This window comes from Plectropomus leopardus, chromosome 1 (genome assembly GCF_026936395.1).
Source record: "Plectropomus leopardus strain MGB_pleo_1.0 chromosome 1, ASM2693639v1, whole genome shotgun sequence".
Classification (NCBI taxonomy): Eukaryota; Metazoa; Chordata; class Actinopteri; order Perciformes; family Serranidae; genus Plectropomus; species Plectropomus leopardus.
This window is the reverse complement of record NC_142176.1, coordinates 24,313,747-24,333,036: the sequence shown is the minus strand read 5'-3', so window position 1 is coordinate 24,333,036 and position 19,290 is coordinate 24,313,747. Positions and strand designations below refer to the sequence as shown.

At 39.4% G+C, this 19,290-nt stretch overlaps 1 protein-coding gene across 1 annotated transcript; it reads right to left on the bottom strand.

The window, feature by feature from the left end:
* Positions 1–710: 710 nt before the first annotated feature.
* LOC121945650 (C-type lectin domain family 18 member A-like) lies at positions 711–18,615 on the bottom strand. Its single transcript, XM_042489949.2, has 12 exons — positions 18,355–18,615; positions 16,913–17,004; positions 9,179–9,412; positions 8,958–9,055; positions 7,309–7,430; positions 6,740–6,847; positions 6,543–6,635; positions 5,765–5,871; positions 5,504–5,633; positions 5,231–5,327; positions 4,484–4,575; positions 711–1,276 (listed from the first exon to the last, which is right to left on the bottom strand). The coding sequence occupies exons 1-12, from the start codon at positions 18,476–18,478 to the stop codon at positions 1,239–1,241; spliced, it is 1,335 nt and encodes a 444-aa protein (XP_042345883.2). The 5' UTR covers positions 18,479–18,615; the 3' UTR covers positions 711–1,238.
* Between the last annotated feature and the right edge of the window lie 675 nt (positions 18,616–19,290).

Below are 19,290 nucleotides of genomic sequence, written 5' to 3'. Positions count from 1 at the left end.
CAGCGGTTAAGTGCGACTCTTCTCAGTAATTACAGTTTTCTGCAGGCGGGAGGTGTGTTCATGTGTTCAAAATAGAATTTTTTTTTTCTAACATAGATCAACATGTAAATAAAGTTTTACCTATCCTAACTTTTAGGCTGCAATTCCCCTGAAGAATCAAATGGTTGTAGCTTTCCATAACCGCTGCATGGCAGCTTGCCCGAAGCTGCACTTTGCCACTGTTTGGTGTGTTTATGGCATAAATACATAACTACAACATGACAAACAATGATACATATTGCTTTTCATAGTGTATCCTTTGCATAAAATTTGTCTGTGCAATAGAAGTGTCTTCTCTGATTAACTGAAAACAAATCCTACATGAAGAGAATGTGTACACCATGGGGCTCAGTTGCTTTTACTTATCTCTAAGTACAGAAAATCTGAGCTTTAATTATCTAGTTCTTTGCTTTTGTGTTATTTTAGTGCTGCTGTTATTTGTCTCCACTGTTCTTTGGCAAATAATGTGGTTTTAAGGCAGCTCACCATCATAACTGTAAGAAGTCTCTTTTTTTTCTCCTCATTCTTTCAAGCAGCAGTAAGAGAACTGAAACATTTTTTAATGATGGCAGACCAAATCGATTTCAAGGTCACATGAGGCCTGTGGATGGAGGAGATTTAGCAGCCTTTTCATTTCAACTGAAGCTGCTTACTCAAGAGGATTTATATAAAGAACAAAACAATTAAAGAAACATACAACCATTTAATGATTACACATTCGCATTAAACATTCAAACATGTACACTATATACAGTACATCTAGATCAGTGGTTCCAAACTGGTTGGTTGTGGTCCAAAAGTGGGTCATGGGTCCATTCTGAATGGAGTGACTCGTGAATGTGTCAATTTTTTATAAAAACACACTTTATTTTGAGGTTCAACTCATATCTGGCACAGAGCTTTTATTTTGATGTGTCATTTGTGTTTACTCTTGCTGTGTTTTACTTCTTTATGTTGTAAGCCAGCATGTTGTTTACATTGTGTGAAATAAAACTGAATATGTGATAATTTATTATGTGTGGACCTTGAAAAAACGACTAAGAGAAATCTGGACTGCAAGACTGGACCAGCTGGGAACCACGGATGTAGACTACACTGACCTGTGTACATTAATTGAAAAGAAAATGACTTAGTGGCCATGTTTCCAACCAACATTTAGCACTGCACATGACTAATTTCACCCCTTTGAGAAATCCAGGTCACCTGCCGTCCTCCCACCGAGCAATGTGCTCTGAAGCTGTGAAATGCACACAAACATGCACGCACATTAAAGAAACAATGCAAATATGCACAGAATTTTGCATGTTGAGCCTAAAAACACTGCAAAACTAGAATTAACACCTTACCAACCAGTCAAGTTACAATTATGGATTTTGCTGCAAAGAAGCTACAAATTCTTAGTGTATGCTTCAAACACATCTTTCACCCAGCAGCACAGATGATCTATACCAGCACCACAGTTTCAGAGGTTAGTATCACCAGTTCAGTATCCGTCTTACAATAAAGCTGTAGCTGGAGTTGCCAGAGTTTCGAATGCTTTTGATTTATATCCATTCTCCATGCACCTTGGTAATACGCAAGGTTGTGAAGTTGTGCCAGAAAGTTGTACCTTCACGCTGACATTCAGTATCAGACCAAGTGTCATTTTTCTTTACCTGAGTTATGACAATGAAACGTGGCCAGAACACTGTGATGTCTAAAAGGTCAAAGTTGACCTTTGACCTTTTGGATATAAAACATCATGACTTCATTATTATACCTAATAGACGTTTGTGTGAAAATTTGACATAATCATTATTTGAATTCTTGAGTTATAGCCAAAAAAACTTGTTTTGAGAGCTCACAGTGACCTTTGACCACCAAACTATAATAAGTTAATTCTCCAACGTCAGAGTGAACGTTTGTGCCAACTTTTATAATCCCATCAAGGTGATCCTGAGATATTGTGTTCATGAGAATGGGATAGACATCAAGTCAATGTGACTCTCACCTCTGACCACCAAAATATAATCAAAAAAAAAATAACCAATAACCAAAAAATAATTGTGTTTGCAAGAACGAGACAGACAGAAGGACGGATAGACAAAACCAGACACATAATGCCTCCATCCACATTTGTCACTGGCACAGAGACATAAAAAAGAGGTAGTTCAAAAGTAGCTGTGAGGGAACTGTTAGTAATGTTAAAACGTGACATAAGAGACTAAGACTCCAATTGCTTATAGAAACACACACACACACACACATCCACACTCACACACACACACACACACACACACACACACACACAGAGTTATCTGGAGGAACATAGCTTCGTGTCTGCCTCAGGCTGTGTGATATCCACTTATCATTTTATCACCAATTAAAACAATACAGCAATGAAGGCTGGAAATTACTCTGATGGGAGAAGGAGAACTGTGTGCTTATAATCAGCTTAATTTATGCATTTAACTCGTTGCTTCAGTGAAATGTTGCTCTTATTTTGAGAGGAGGGGTGGGAAAATGGGTGATTGAAAAACATTCATGTTTGTTTAATTTTGTGATCTCTATACTGCAGTTTAATACTGCTGATATATTATGTTATACTCACTTCCTCTTTGGATCAGTCCTTTTTTACATTATCACAAACTACAACGAGGGAGACACTGAGAGGTCTTCAAACAGCAGGTTGTAAAAATGTCGTCCTGACAACACTGACCACATTCAGAGCAGATCACTCATTCAGCTATGAGTGATCAATACCAGATTACACACCAAACACTTGCAAAGATGCACTCAAGTGGGCACAACTAAACATCTGCCACTGTCTCATTCCTGACAATCAAAGTGTTATGTGTGTGTCTAAACACTGCAGGCCTTTGTGGAGCTGATGTATATTGATCCCTCAGAGGCTCTGAATGACGAGCAACTGAGTGCCATTGATTTAGACTGAGTGCCATGTTTAAATGTGTAGGCAGGATCACACAGAGCATTCAATATTGTGTTCATATCATTAATGGACACACTGGATTAACATTTATAGCAACACTCTGCTGTGATTATCAGTGACAGGGGCTGGGAATCAGGTAATACTAATTGTCTGGACACAGTTGTGCACAGCAGTTACTACTATCCAAACAAATACAAAACCCAGCAAAGCTCTATTAAGGGATATTTTTTTTACATGAATCAAATCAATATGTAATGTGAAAGGCTTATAGCACTGAACTGATCACCTGAGTCTGCAGCCCACACTTTTAGTTCACTGCTTTAGTTTTCCAGCCTTCAGATTTACTTTGCAATCTCAAACTCCCACATATGTTACTCAGGAGTTGGTGGACTGGGGTGCCTTCTTGGCTTAAAGGTTAAGGCACTGACCATGAACTGCAGTATTCTCTCCATGGTCATCTCTTATAACGGCATAAAAAATACTTAAAAATTATTTTTTAAAAAAGGAGTCGGTTGATCAAACTCGAACCTAATTGTTCAGGGAATATTAAACTTTCATTTGTGTGTTGAATAGTCATATTGGATGTGGGACTAGACAACTGTTTGCAGGTATAATCCCTCTAGAAGTCGATGGTATATCAAGCCTGTTTGTGCTGTTTAAATGGTCAAACATTACTGTAAACATGCTGCATAAGTCACCCTGGATGAAATTTATCCTCTGCGCTGAGGGCAGGAACCTTTTCCAGAATGGCTTGTCACCACCATTATCACCAATCATACTCAGGCAAAGGCCGGGGCTCACATTGAATCCTGTTCTAATGATATTAAGGTCACAGGTTCAGAGAGACAGATCTGTTTCACCATGAGGTCTAGAGTGTGGTGGACAGGCCAGTCTTCCTCACAAGTTATTAACTCTGGACATGCTGCTGCAGTTAAAGAAAATGCAGCCAAATGTGTGCAGTTTTCAGAATTATGTGAACAATGGTAAGTGCTAAAATTTTAAATTCCTATTATTGCCTATATCAAATATTTCTCCCGTTCCGTTTGTGGGGCAACAGTGACTGAAGGGTTTCACCAATTTAAATGTTGTCAGCCCATTAAATGGTGGCTATCAGTTGTTATCACTATGATGCTTCCTATGTTTGTTTTACACATCCACCACAGCGATCTCCTCTCTATGTGGACTTTTTCGCTTCCTTGTTTAATTACAGCAACCACTAGAGGTCACAGCTGAGCAATTAGTGTACATGTAGGAGATAGAGAAGGGCTATACTGTATAATACCTAAAATCTATGCTCCTGATGACAACTGATTTAATGGGTTGTTTCCACTCCTCTTAACCTATAAGTAGGTGTAAAAGCTCCCCTCTAACCCATGCGTGTGAGGCTGATAACTACTGACAACACCCTTTTAATTGCACAACCACATCTGAGCAGAAAGGTCCAGCACATCCTGTTTGGCGGTCATCTGTACAGAAGCGAACTATACCTTAACCCTAACCCATGTGGAGCCTTACCATGCAGGCAGATGTATCGGTTCTGTGTTTTACAGCGCTGGTCGTTCCAGTTAAAGGCACTTGACGCCTGCAGCTCTACACAGTTTCCAAAGCTAGACAGAGAAAGAGCAGTAAGTGACCCCTTGTGCTGAGGTTTTTCTCTGCATCTGCATCATTTTAAGCCGCTTATTAAAAAAAGTTTTACTGTAAAATTTTCTGACCAGAACAAGAGGATGCTGTAGTTTTTACTACAATAACTAACAAAGCGACAAACACAAATTCCCAAATTTGGCCAAATAGTCTCAGATATAAAAATCAGACAATAATATTTCATTTATATATGATTAAAATTAGTGATAGATAGATAGATAGATAGATAGATAGATAGATAGATAAAAAAGGAGTGAGGGAGACAGAAAGAGAGAGACATCTAGTGTTCAGAGTGAGGGTTGCTGGTTAGTATAAAAATGTAATTTACTTGAGACAACTGTAATGAATAATAGTAATTTAAAAAATAAAGATATTTTTAAAAAAGAAAAAAAAACTGCAGTATGTATCTTTTGCAGTAATCTTTAAGTCATATTGTAGATTCATGGACTCACACATCAGTTGATAAAAAAAGCCTGAAGCTCTCTGCAAAAAAGTAATTTTCTTCCTTTCAGATGATGTTTTAAGTTTGTTTGTTTGTTCAGCTCCAGTGCACCTGTCCATGTCTGTTTATGATGTTCTTTGCAGTAGCTAATGTCTGTTGGTAAATGTGTCTCTTACCCTTGGTTGTCAGGTTGCCCGAAGGCAAAGCTGCTGTATCTAGGGATCTCTCCTGTGTCCCAGCGAAATGAATCTTTCAGGGGCTTATATGTCAAACCTGTGGAGCAAAAACATTGCTGCTTTATCCTCGCTGCATCTCCACAACCTCCACCTGGCAGCACATCTGGCCAAAACGAAAGCAGAGTCTGGCTCTTAATTTGGTCAAGTTGCCTGCTGTTAGAAAACATTATGATCTATCTTAACATATATTTGGACCAACAAGAAAGACTGTACCGATCCAGAAGTTTCGTGTCTCAAAGTCAGTGTTGGTGACCTCGTTGCTTGTCTCCAGCTGACTGAGATAAAATGCCAGGATGTCCTGAACCTTTTGATTGTGGATTTGAGCTAGAATACCACCTCGTTCCTGGGGGTGTAACAAAAGCAAAAGCCACACTGAAAGCAGAATGAAAATCATTGTATGTAAAAGTATACAGTATAATAGGGCTTTGGAGCTTGTCTCACTCTCTCAGAGGGCAACACACACCTGTCTCTCACCTGACAGTGACTCTTAGCTCCATAGTAGGTGTCGGCTTCTGATGATACCACGAAGCAATCACCATCTATCATCACATCACAGCTGTGGAAGGGAAACTGCACTTTCTCTGTTGGGACAAAAGCAACTAAAATGTGCTGAAAATAAACAATAATTATGGTGACCATCAATCATGGCTCAGGTTCAATTAACAGACTTGAAAATGCTGTAATATTTTAAACGTCTAGTGTGTAGGATCTAGGGAGATATGTTGGCAGAAATAGAATATAAGTATGTTTTGTACTGTCATGTTTTTAACAGGGAGAAGTTTCAGCTGGTTGCAATCTGCAATACTCAACATTAAATGCCACTAAATCCCCCTAAATCTTACACAGTGTTCCTTTAAACCATTACAATTGTAAATGGGAACGAAATTTGCAAAGGTATGTTCAGGGAGAGTAAAAAAAGAAACTCAAATTAAGTGAAAGGAAATAATTATGTTGTCTATTTAGCTAGATAGAAGAGCATAGGACTGCACTATGACATTTACACTCAGTAATCAAAGGTGGTAAATTGTGTCACTTCTACTTACTATACACTGGAAATCTCATAACCACCTTTCATGCTAATGCTTTAACCGTGTTATTACTATGTCAAACCTGGCATCTCTTGAGATAAATACAGAAAGTAGCAGCATCCAAATTAATTCCCTCGGTGTGCTTTTGAATTTGAAGCCAATCTGTGTCTCAGAGTACAAATTGCTGAGGTATATAAAAACACAAAGACGCAACCTGCACTTACCTGCACACTCAGCACCACCAAAGCCAACATCACACAGGCAGGAGCATTCTTCTTCTTTAAAACGGCCGTGTACACACTGCACACTGCACCGCACTGAAAAACAGACACTTGGAAAAGTGAGACCAGCTTCTTTATGAACATTAAAGGGAACAGACCAATCTAATGAGTACTTAAATGAATGCTATGATGACTGGTACCCTGGCAGAGGCGTCCAGTGAAGCCCGGGTCACACGAGCACTTGCAGGATGAGATGTTAAGATGGCCGTGCTGACCACAGCTCATTCGACATGGATTTTTTGGAATCTCTGATAACAAAAATACACACAAACCATCAAACACACACATGCACATGAAAGCTGCAAAATTAACATCTGAATTCAGTACATCAAATCATTTGACCCAAATGAGTTTTCACTGTAGACAAAACTTTGTTTCTAGTTGAATAAAATAAGCAAGATAGAACACACACAACGCTTCATGGGCAAACTTTTATAGAAAATAACTGATAGAAATAATAAACCAGAAATTGTCTTGAACAGCATAATGGATGTAACTACATTAATGGAAGTAGCAGTGGTATACCTTTGAGTACAATGAGTATGACATGCATGTCTGTTTCAAGGCTTTGTATTACATCCTTTTGGAGTGCCCTAATGAAAACTTATGAAATATTCAAAGCAAATCTCATTACGTGCACCCTCAGAAACATGTTGTGAACAGCAAAATTGGCTTCAGCAGCAACCTATATTTTCACATATTGTCTTACCACATAATCCACCTACATGGTCCCACAGTCTAAAGCAGCCCGACATGGAAGAAGTGCAGAGAGAGCAGTACAGCCCCGTTTTATAGGGCATCACCAGCAGACCATTCACCTCCCAGTTACCACTGTAGCAACACAAATACATACTGCAGAACGCACACTCACACAAGATCTGGAGATTTTTCATGTTCAAAATGTCAAATGGGGTCGGGGCAGGATACAACAATAATCACATTCTGAGTTTCACATTATCTTTTCTTTTAAAGATATACTATGCAGAAATTGTAGGTTATGGGGCGTCCAGTAGCTCAGTTGGTAGGGCGGGCGCCCCATGTACACAGGCTGCGTCATCGTCGCAGCGACTGTGGGTTCGAATCTGGCCCTCTGCTGCATGTCATCCCCACTCTCTCTCCCCCTTTCACGCTATATCTGTCTTGTCTCAAATAAAGGAAAAAAGCCAAAAAATTGTAGGTTATTGTTTGCTTACAAAAGTGAAAGTGAAAGCCAACCCCAGTTTCATTCTGCTTGGCATTTCGCCTCACTATATTTGTGTTTTTCAGCATTGTCCATGATTTCTACAGCTTCCTCTTGGATTCATGCTGCTTATGGTCTGGCACCTAGTTACTACATTTTTCTAAAATCATGACAAGCAGCAACATCTGCGGCTGAAAAATGAAGCTAACGCAGAAGTGCTAAAAACTGCAGTTCCTCTAATGGCCACTTGAGGTCCTGCTCCAAAAGTGAGTCAGTCCATACAGACCCCCATAGTAACATGCCAAAATTATCAACAAAAATAAACACAACCTGCTATAAAAAAGGTACAGTTCTTTGAATTTTACATTTTTGTACTACAAGCCACCTGTTTAATTGTTATCAAGGCTTAATGAGTTAGGATCTCTCTTGTTTCTCCAGTGTCCTCCACTCCCTTCTTGTTGAGTGATGGTCCCCAGTTTGTTTCCCCTGTCTGTGTGTGTCTCAGGCTGGGTGTGGCTGCTCTCTAGCTCTCTCTGCTCTTTACACACCTGCTGCTCATCTAGCTCCTCAAAATTGCAAGCTACCTGATTTAAGCCAGGCTTTCCTCTCCAGTCTTTGCCAGCTCATCGTAAACCCCTCTGTGGTAACACCTCACCCTTCATTTTTAGTTTTTTTGTGATTCCAGAAGGTTTTTTTTTTGTAGGATCCTTGTTTTTGGAAACCTGCTTAAACCTGTCTTTGCCTCTATGCTTCAGATCTGTCAAACTCAGCAGCTTTGTCCAGCCACTTCCAGCCTTGCCTTTCTTGCTCTCTGTGGAACGACACCTGCACCCCTTCCCGTTTTACTTTCAAAAACTGAACATTAAACAGTTTAAATGTCCCAAACACTGCAAAATAAGAAGAAAATAAGAAATACAGGCAGAGGGCAGAGTCTCTAATCTCTAATCTCTGCCAATTAAAACACCACTACACACTTCTGCTGTAGTGGGTCATAACTGATAAATGAGAGGAATGTTTTTTTTTTAGGGAAATCTTGCATAGTATACCTTTAATATCTGTTTTATTTTGTTCAAAACTAAGCATAATAACAGTATTTATTTTGTCATTTTTCTGTGTCTTTCTGCGATGAATTTAAAGTTTTGGTGGGGAAAAGTAATTATTAGAAAAATAATTATTACCCAGGGTAATATGCACAGACAAAAATCTCCCAGACGTCTCCTTCTCTCAGACACAACTGGCTAGCACAGCCCACGTGACTCGAAGTGGCCCACACAAGCTACAAAACAACACAAGATTTAGACACACTATATCAGTACTTTTAAAAAATAAACACACACATAAATATCTGTGAGTATCTGTAAAAGTGAGATGCAACACAAACATATCTGCTTGTTAATACCTGTGTATAGTGTTGGCAGGTGGCATTCTCCCTGCACTGCCCACTCAAGTAGAGAAAATCTTTTCCCTCCTCAAACCAAGACTGAATGGCGTTAGAAAATGTGGTGTGACCATATGCAGAGAGATGCGTGTTCCAGCCAACATGACTGAAAGAGGAAGGGTGTTGAGGAGGAAGGTCTGTGTGGCACGATGCTGCCCTCTCCTTTGCCAGTAAGGCCAGCTTCTCACTCCATTCCTATAAGGAAAATAATAATACTTTATTTCATTCAAGGTCATTGCCACTGAGTCAGCAATGAGGAGACCCAATGTGCCCCACCCCACAAATAAATTCATAGTCTGAAAACCAATTCCCTACTAAATTAAATCAATTATGATAAGCAAGTACAGCTATACAGTAGGTATATTATATAAATATACAATAAATGAAGGCACCTACTGTCTACATAAATTACACATGCAGTGCAACAAAAATGAGTGACACTTTACTCTGACTTCCTGTGGACTCTCTGACAAATATAATGTAATTAAGGCATTAACATTAGTTACATTAACATTAGTTGAATACGCCCATGAGCTGAATTCTGGCTACAGCAACACCACTTGGACAAACCACATGCAGATCTGCAGCACACTGCATATTTGAATGTTGGGGGGGATGTGTGTCCCCCCAAAATATTCTAATTACTGCCTTGATATTGTTATACAACTTCCCTTTTTAAAAATTATGGTGAAACTTGGCTAAGTAAAATGTAATTTTGTTATGCACTTTTCAGCCTCCTCTGGCTGCATCTTACATGCACACAGGGAAGGACTGCTACCCAGCAAGCTTACAGAAAACTGTCAGAAGAGGTTAATGGTAAAATGATTTTATTGAACCTGTGTTTCAAGATCATTCTTTGTATTTCGCTTACATTGTTCAAAAGTAGTTTGCTGAAAATAAAATTGTTTCAACCGTTCTTTTCAATCGCCTCTTAAACACTGCCTGTTCGAGGGGGGAATATCATGCCATTATGCACCCTCACTGTTCTGCAAATAAGCCATGATCAGGGAGTGGGGCAACTGAGTGATCCTTCTTTTAAGTCGCCATGGGAGTCTGTATTAATATGACAGCCAGCAGGGCGGGTCTAAGGGCAGCACAGGTATGATGTTTTGAAGGCGCATTATGTGTGCAACTCACTGCGGGAGATTGAAAAATCAGCTAGCAGCATTTAAGAGAACGAACAGTAGCTGTAAATGTCCACAAATTAGAATAACAATGAGATTAAGGATCTTTGGGTCACCCACCATATAACAGAGACGGTAAAATTATTGTTATTTTACAAGTTATACCAATTGTTATCCTTAAGAAAGCACTGCTGACGTGCATGTTACATGTCACACTAAAGGCAGACGCTGTTGTTTCACGTCGCAGGTCACACCTCTTTTGATTGTGGGATGCCGGCATGCTGTTTATAATAATAACACAGTGGAGGCACATTGCTGCCATCATTTGGCTCTTTGTAAAAATGCACGGAGGTATTAAGGAGAGAATTCATAGTGGCCTTACTGCATGATTCCCTCTGTAAAAGGGGCTAATGTTGGGGTCAAACAAACCCTCAGTTTATATTTATATTGTATAATTCTGTCAGATTTGACTGATTTGTCACGGGTCATCTGTCAGCTGCCTCATGTCTGTCAGAAACCCATAAAACTTTTCTGGGTTTTTAATGAAGGAATTCTGAAGCCATTAATTCCACATAATTAATGAATAATCAATTATGTATTTGCATATATAATTAATTGGCAATTACATCAGTAATTACCAACAGGAAATGTTCATCATGAACTCATTTAACTATCAAAATATGTGACAGGCGTCTACTGGACTTGAAGCTGCACCTTTAATCTGAAATGAAGGTCATATTATACTTTGTAGATACTGATTAAAACTGGATGAAAGGAAAAACTCTTTGGCATGAAGGTCAGTCTTAATAGTGCATGAGTGATTTTCTACCCACTTAATCCTTTTCAGGGGTCGGTGCCAGTCTTACAGCGGTCGTACAGCAGGCAACAGGCAGGGAGACACCTTGGGCAAGCTGCCAGTGCATTGCAGGGCCAACAGACACAGACTGACACTCATTGTGTGCTACACTGATGGTATAAACACTTCACTGTGGGGCACATTTCCCAAGATTTGCAGTGGCTGATTCAAATAAACAGCACACAAACTTTCCACAATCCATCACTCTGCCATGTTTGCTGTAGCACAAATCTCACATTCAGGTACTCTGAATGCAGGGAGAGGCAGCAACATGTTACAGGTTCAAGCTTTGTAGGAAAAATGTAACAAACTTAATGACTTGAGTAGCACTTGCTAATATTAATAGCTTATGAGTTAAATAAAGAATTTACTATGTTTCTTTTTCCGTACCTCGTCAGGTTGTTCTAATTCACTGTTCGCACCCTAACTTAATATGACCCACACAAACATGAGCCAAGAGGCTGGGATCACATAACTAGCTCACAGCAGACTGTCCCCTCTCATATGTGGGGAAAAAAGAGGGATGTCAGGTGGCATGTAAAGTGGATCAGGCCCCTAGCAAGTGCACAAGTCTTTGAGGACTGTTTTACAGAGTGGCCAAACTGTGTAACTAAACTTCGGGGTCTGCCGCGAGATGCTTTTGGGCTCAAAAAACTTTATTTTTCCATAGATTAACACTGGGAAAGAGATATCTGCAAATCAGTGGATGCTATTTTGTGCATTATAACCCCAACAAAAAACGTGTTTCCCCATCAGGATTTTAACCACTCGGCTGGATAACATTTCAAAAGTCTGCAAGAACCGTATAATTAAATCATTTTATCCCCATTCAAGTTAGCGGAGGGCTTAACTGGAAGTTAGCCGCTTGGCCTACAGAAGTTAGAAGCTCGGTCGGCTAAGTCTTTACTGTGCTTGCTCTATGAGTCCAATGGTGGGGCAGATCTGGGGAGTTGAACATTTTAGGCATCATGCAGCAGTAGGCATTTTTCATAGGAGAGAACAAGGTCCAGCCTCCAAGGCTGTATCCAGTTCTCTTTATACATCATGTGGTGCATGAATCAAACTCCCTAAGAACCAGGCCTTCCAGGAAGTCCCTCAGCCTTGATGTCAATATTTCCCCATGGCCAATCGTGGTCTTGCAGCAAAAACAAAAAAAGAAAAAATTAAATAGATCCCCTGCAGCCCAAAAGCATTTTCCACCACAAACCACAAAGGTCAAACAAGGTCAATTGTGACTTCTAATATTAATTTTTGTGCCTGGAGTTTTTATATTTGTAAAACGTTCCCTGAGCCAAGAAAAGCATTTTAAAAAAAATTGTGAATTCATTATAATGTAAAGTCTATGAGAATAAAGAGGTCCCATCCTGGTTTATGTAACATAACTTGATGATGCCCAGTACGTAACCCGTAGGGGTGCTAACCCAGCTAGCAATTTCTAAAAATGTTCTGAGAATGGTACAATGCGATGTTTTAGTAACATTTTCAACGGAAAGTTTTCTTTCAGTTCCCAGAACGTTTCTTTTAAAGTTAGGGTAGCATTCTCTTTAACCATAAAAAAATTGTTAATGTTTTTTTTATCGTTAACATATCACATCACATTTTCATTCAAAAAATAGTCTGTAATCTCAGTCCTCAATAACATTTTCTGAATGTTGCTTTTAAAATGTCCTACCTTTGTTATAATGTTACATCTTGGTCAGCATTTAACCTTAAAGGAACATTATTTAAAATGATAAGCATCCTAAAAAAGTTTATTTAACATTAGAGTAAAATGTGTTTTTTAAAATATTATTGCAACTTGTTGGTAATGGGAGCCAATGTTGGGGAACATTCCCTGCTAGTTGGGTAATTTTTAAGATATACAATGTGCACAACTTTTTATAAAATATCAAACATGTTATGCTTTTGTGTCAGGTCGTGTTTTCTTTATTTGGTCCCTACTTGCTGTCAGATTTCCCTCCTCTGCCCTGATGTCTGACTTACTGATTGCTCACTCATGTACCGGACCTGTTTTTTGTGATTTAAAACGTTGATTATCACTTGCCTGATCTACCTCTGAGTCATGAATATGGGCCTATTCTCTGTGAGCCTGATAATACGACCACATATGATTTGCTGCCCTAGTAGTGTAAGGGATAACAATTTGAATTGTATTCACTTCTGTTCTTAATCCCACTAACTCACTGTTACTTTGACATTTTGTGGATTCAACTTGTCTTCTCCCTTGACACTAATGTGTGGTGTATAAGAGCTGAGCCCCCTTGACCTCATTGTTCAGGCTGCTCTCTCATGTCAGCCAGCCAAAGTCATCAGCTCACACTTTGATGCCACTTGAGGTCACTGAGCAATATTTCATCAGAGACATTTCATTTCAAAGCATTTCATGTTGCACCCACTGTGGGATTTGAATGTGTCACCAAGAAAGATATGGGTTTTTCCTTCTTTATGGCATCATCAACAACTGTTATATGAGCTTTACCCATTACCACTCCAGTGATTATATCACCCCTGTCTCAAAAAAAAAACTGCCTCCCTGTCCCACAACGGATCATACTCAAACTTCTCCTCACTCACAAACTCCTCCATAACCAGGCCCCCTCCAGCCTCACCAGCCTGCTCCACCAACAAACCCCCCCTTTCTCCACCTTTTAAGACCAAGCACTGGACCTGGGGTAACAGAGCCCTCTTAATGCACATCCAAAACTGCAGTAATGTATCCCTGTTGTTGTGGGTATCTAGGCACTTAGACTGAGGGAAGTTTCCCATAGTTCATCTATACATATTTCTCACACTGTTTTGATACAAAGCTGGTTGAAAATCGGCAAAGTGTCCCTTTAATGTTGTATTACCTATCTTTAGTATGTCATTTATCATGTCAGAGTGCCTTTTACTACCCTAAAAAGTGTTGTATATAAATAAAAAAAACTTTATTTATTATAATTATTATTATAATACTACTGTTTACAGAATTAGCTGAGTCAACAAAGCTCCATATTTCTGCTGCATGAAGTGCTAGATTTTGAAACGTTCTGAGAGATTAATAAGATACAGAGGTCATGGTTTAAATATCAAAAGTAAATACTGAACTTTACTTTCTGTGATGGTATGACCTCACTTCCTAAAGAGCACAAGGAAAACCTGCAGACAGGGTGTTGGGTAAGACAGGGAGGAGCATCACTCATTTCCAAAATAGTGGTATTTTATCTCACCCTGAAAGCAAAGCCTAAAGGTCTAAATTATAATCACTTCAGCACAATCTCACCACAATGCTTACTGGTTCGTTCCTCTGTGGGAAAAAAAAAACATTATTCATATATTCACAAACACAGCAAAGCCGTGAGCCTTTTAACGGTTATCAGTAAAGCTCTTTAATATGCCTCTTCAGCTCTGCAAAGCTTCCCTCTGAGGGTTTTTATGGGGAAATTACCTGTAATACCAGAGTTGTGAATGCAGAATGATTATCCACATCCTCTTTTTCTCATTACTGCCTTATCAGTTGAGAACAGTTCTCCGAGGCTGAAGAGCAGTCGAAGAAAGGGGGCTCAGTCTACACGGGTGGCTTTGAGGATGTAATCTATGACAAAGTGACAGTTTGCCCTGGCACAAATCTCATATTAGGGCCCAGAGGATATGTAGTGCATTGTGGGTTTCATAATCCATCGTTACCTCTCCGTCGTAATAACATGCAGATGAGACAGTTGTGAAGATAAGTACTGTATAGCGAAGCAATAGATGGAAGAAGATAGGGAGAGGATTTACGGTGGCTGGGGTGTTTTGCAGAGAGTGGGATTAAAAACACACAAGACAAAAATTAATATGAAGAATTGTAGCACAACACCTAACTGTTTTTATCACTCTGTCAAATCTACAATAGGTATTTTGTGTACTATATTTTCAATGTGTGTTTATCATCAGTATTAAGAGACCAAAAAATGAAAAATGCCTCTTATTTCTTTCTTATTCCAGTAGAAAAACTCACAAGACTCCACACAGCTAATTGATTTTGGCTTTGTTCTCACTGTCCACACTATCACTCAGCCTGCAGCAGAGCAGAACAAATGATGCACAAACACCACTATTTCACACTGTTGAGACTATCAACACCACAGAGGAAGACAGTTCAAATAAAGACATTTTTTATCCATGTCTTTGTTAAGCGATTTCACTTTTGAAAAAAGATTATGTCTTTATGGCGTTTTTTGATGGACTTGTAACAGTTACCCTTTACAGGAAACACATCAAATAGTCCCACTCTCAGGTGTCCGTGCTGTTGTGGGCGAACTAGAGACATTTGATTAATTAAGCGCTTTGTGTGTCATGTTGTACTTTATCTGGAACTATGATTAGGGGCGTAGCACCAAATTTTGAATATGCTGCCACTGTACTTGGTGCAGTTAGATCACGAAACAGAAAAAACACAGCTCTGAACCAAATTTCTGGACTTCATTTTCAGCTCTGCAAGCCTGTTGGCTCACGTCCAGATCAACAGGGTCTCACATCCTTGCACAACATGTCTGATCATTACAAACACCATTATTATCATTACTGTTTTTCTCTGGGTTTTGCACAGCAGCTGCAAGCTTTGTTGAATCCAAGATCATATTGGTTGCAACACATGGACAAATATGGAGTGGTTGGAGAGAGTATACAGCAGAGAAAAGTGACACTTAACTAGAGACAAACATGCAAACTAAAACTGCGTACCACCTCAAGTTTTTAAAGGACCAGTGTGTAGGATTTAGGGGGCTATAGTGTAATATAATATAGTAATTACTAGTCCATATGTGCACCGCAACTACATGCAGACTTCAGGGGATTTGCCCACCACACCTTTGTGCAGACCCCACACCCATATGTTGGTGCCAACTTTACCAAAAATGCAGATAAACAGGCTAATAAAAGCTGCTTTGTAACAACATAGACTTTTAACTGCTGTGACAGAATGAAAATATAGCGCTTTATTTTCGTCATTCAAGCTGCAATTCCACCTTCGACTACAATTTGGGTTGCAGAGGCACAGTGGCGCTGTCCATGTTTTCACTCATTGACAGCACAGGCAGAATAAAAAGCAAGTCAACGTTATATATGAAGTATTTTTAAACAAAACGGGCACGGGCAGTGGATTAAATGAGACAAAGGGCTTTGTCAGTCTCTATCTACTGCAATTCTCAATGTTCTTGGGTAATTTCAGATTAATTGGGCCCATTGAGGAGAAAAATGGATGCAGACAGACAGACAGATAGGAGGACAGAGTTTCTTCATTTTATAGCAGGATGTTTTCTTTAGTGTATAATCACCTAAAACTGAATTTTTTTAAAAAAAAGGGAGCACCCACTAGCAGGTGCTGGGCTGGCGACCTGTCTCTGGCAAGTTGAACAGTGTCAGAAAAACACTTATTTTTAACAAACATGAAACTGTTCTATTCAGTGTTTTTACCGATTTTAATCACCTGATCCTTGTTTTGAGGGAAGACTTATCTGCAGATAATTCGGCCCCCAGGAAAAACCTCCTAACAATCAACACTAAAGGATTTAACTGGTTGCAATCTGCTCGCTGCTAGATGCCACTAAATCTCCCTAAATATTACACACTGCTCCCTTAAAGAGAGTGCAGACTGTCAGTCATGTTAAATTGCCTTAAATAAACATCTTGGCAACAGCAGCATTCATACCATTCGAGCCCACACTGAGGAAAAAGACAATAGATGCCACAAACCATTTTTTGCATGTTAGCTGCCATGGGTTTGACCCGGCTGCGGAGTCTATTGTGCTGGGCAACAATCTGCGAGTGCTCCTTCACCCCGAGCCCTGGAAGAAAACAGAAACGCTCATTTAGTAACTATGCCTCCACGGCTGTCACCATGGCAACAGAATGCAAATGTGTTGGCGGGATGTTTGTGTGTGTGTGTGTGTGTGTGTGTGTGTGTGTGTGTACTTAAGAGCATGGGTTAATACAGTCTGTCACAGTTTCACTAACAATTCAACTCAAGGGTCGACTGAGTTCACCACAAAAAAATGTCAGTCAAATCTCAAAACCATATTTTTAGCTAAAAATCTTGTCATGTACTGAGTGAACAAGCATACCCTGAAAACAGATGCCAATACAAGCTCAGAAGGCTTTAGGCCTATATACAAGCATAGGTGTAGATGTTGTAGATGTTGACTATATATATGTATATATCTACACCAATGCTTATATACGCATTTTCATAAAAACATTAAAGTACTGGAGGCCCTCTACTTTGACAAAATTTAAGACATTTACACCACAAATTGATACAGAAAAGGCACAAATTGGTGCATAAAAAAATCACAAAAAAATGCAGAAAATTAAGTGTTCAACATTATCTGGCGGAGGACCCCTAAACACATGTCCCCCTGTAATGATGGAACTTAACCTACACCCTTGTATATAAGAACAATATAAATGTAATTATATAACCGTGTCTTTATAGGATAAGTTGTAATTGACAAAGATACTATAAATTGTTACACAAATAAAAAGTCCTGATAACTATGCTATGTATTGTAAATAATTTATCATAGGTTTATATTCTCCTTATAATGATATGGGTTAATATTTCTTGAAATACATCCAAATTTAATAAATCCTATATTACATTAAATTGGGTGTGAGATCCTAAAATAATTATTGTCAGAACAGATTATGGAGTAATAACGTTTTAAAGTGGACTTGCTACTTTGATCAAAGTCACTTAATAATTAGCCTACATCTGAGCACATTTCTAAAGAAAAAGTTAAAGTGTAGAGATTCAGCTTCCCAGTGATGGGTTAATGATTTTGCTCGTGTTTGGCAAAACGCCATCAAAATGGCAATTTGTTGAGCTGGTGCCAAACTTCTGTAGCACAGCAGGCAGTGACAGAAAAAGTTGGGCTGTTGGTGCTTTGCCAGATGGATTTGGACAGCTAAGAGAGCCCACTTGAGTCTAAAGCTTAAAGGATTGCAAACATAAGATAAAAACTTCCATACAGCTGTATCATCTTACATAATTACTTACTAGGCCTATATCATAAATCAAAGGGAAAAGGTCTAAATTCAAATGAACAATATGTGCTCGTTCACCAAGTTCATCCTGCACTACCACTGCCTACACTTCTGTCCCTCGTGGCCACCTGTCTCGCGCACAGCTTGTTTACCGGTGATGGTGGGCTTGTGGAGCTCCGGTGTGCCCGTGATAATCCGGTTTGCGTAGACGCACGCGGGCAGCAGGGACAAAACGACGCACAGATCCAAACACCGGGACGCTGATCCAGACCCCATTGTGGACTCCTAAAGTGTCTCCAGCGAGAGTGACCACTTTGCTCCCAGTTATCCTGCCTCCTCCCTGCTCCTCTCCTCCCTCTTTTCACTTCAACAGCTTCACCCCCAGCATGTGTTGTTCACCCCGGGCTGCAGCGCAGAGCGCATGGCTCTGTTCAAAGACAGTCAACTACTCCTACTAGCAAACTCACTGTAAAGTGTCTTAAACGGTTTGTAAGACTGCTCCTGTAATTCTTTCCCTTTTTATTTAAAGCTATCCATGTTAAATTACATTTTGACCAGTTTAAAACCAAGGGAAATATCCGAAGTTACTCTTTGATGTTTTGCAGTGCTGTGGGTAGGCTACAATACATGCACGAGGAACATTAAGTTATCATCATAATAATCATGGAAGAAATCATAAAGTTCAGATCGACCTCTCCTGAAAGAATAGATAGGAAGGTTTCAGGTTGAAATGTTTTCAGGCAAAAAATATTCTCAATACTATAGCCTACAGTTACACTTCACTAACTGTAGGCTGTGGTACTTTGAATTTGTGAAGAAAACTTTCTTTTTCTGGCATGCCTCACCAGATAACTGTGAAGTGTTGATTGATCTGGGACCACCTTTAACAGCAAACCTATATTAAAACATCTAAAAACTCTCACACAACTTGTGCTGTTCAGTCTAATCCTAACCCTCATTTATCCAATCTATGCTCAAAATTGCTACTTCAACATAACATACATTATTGCTAAAACCTTAATATTTAAAACTAAACTTAAAGAGAAACTCATCAATGCTCTTTTCAAAGCCAGAGTCCAGTAAGTTTA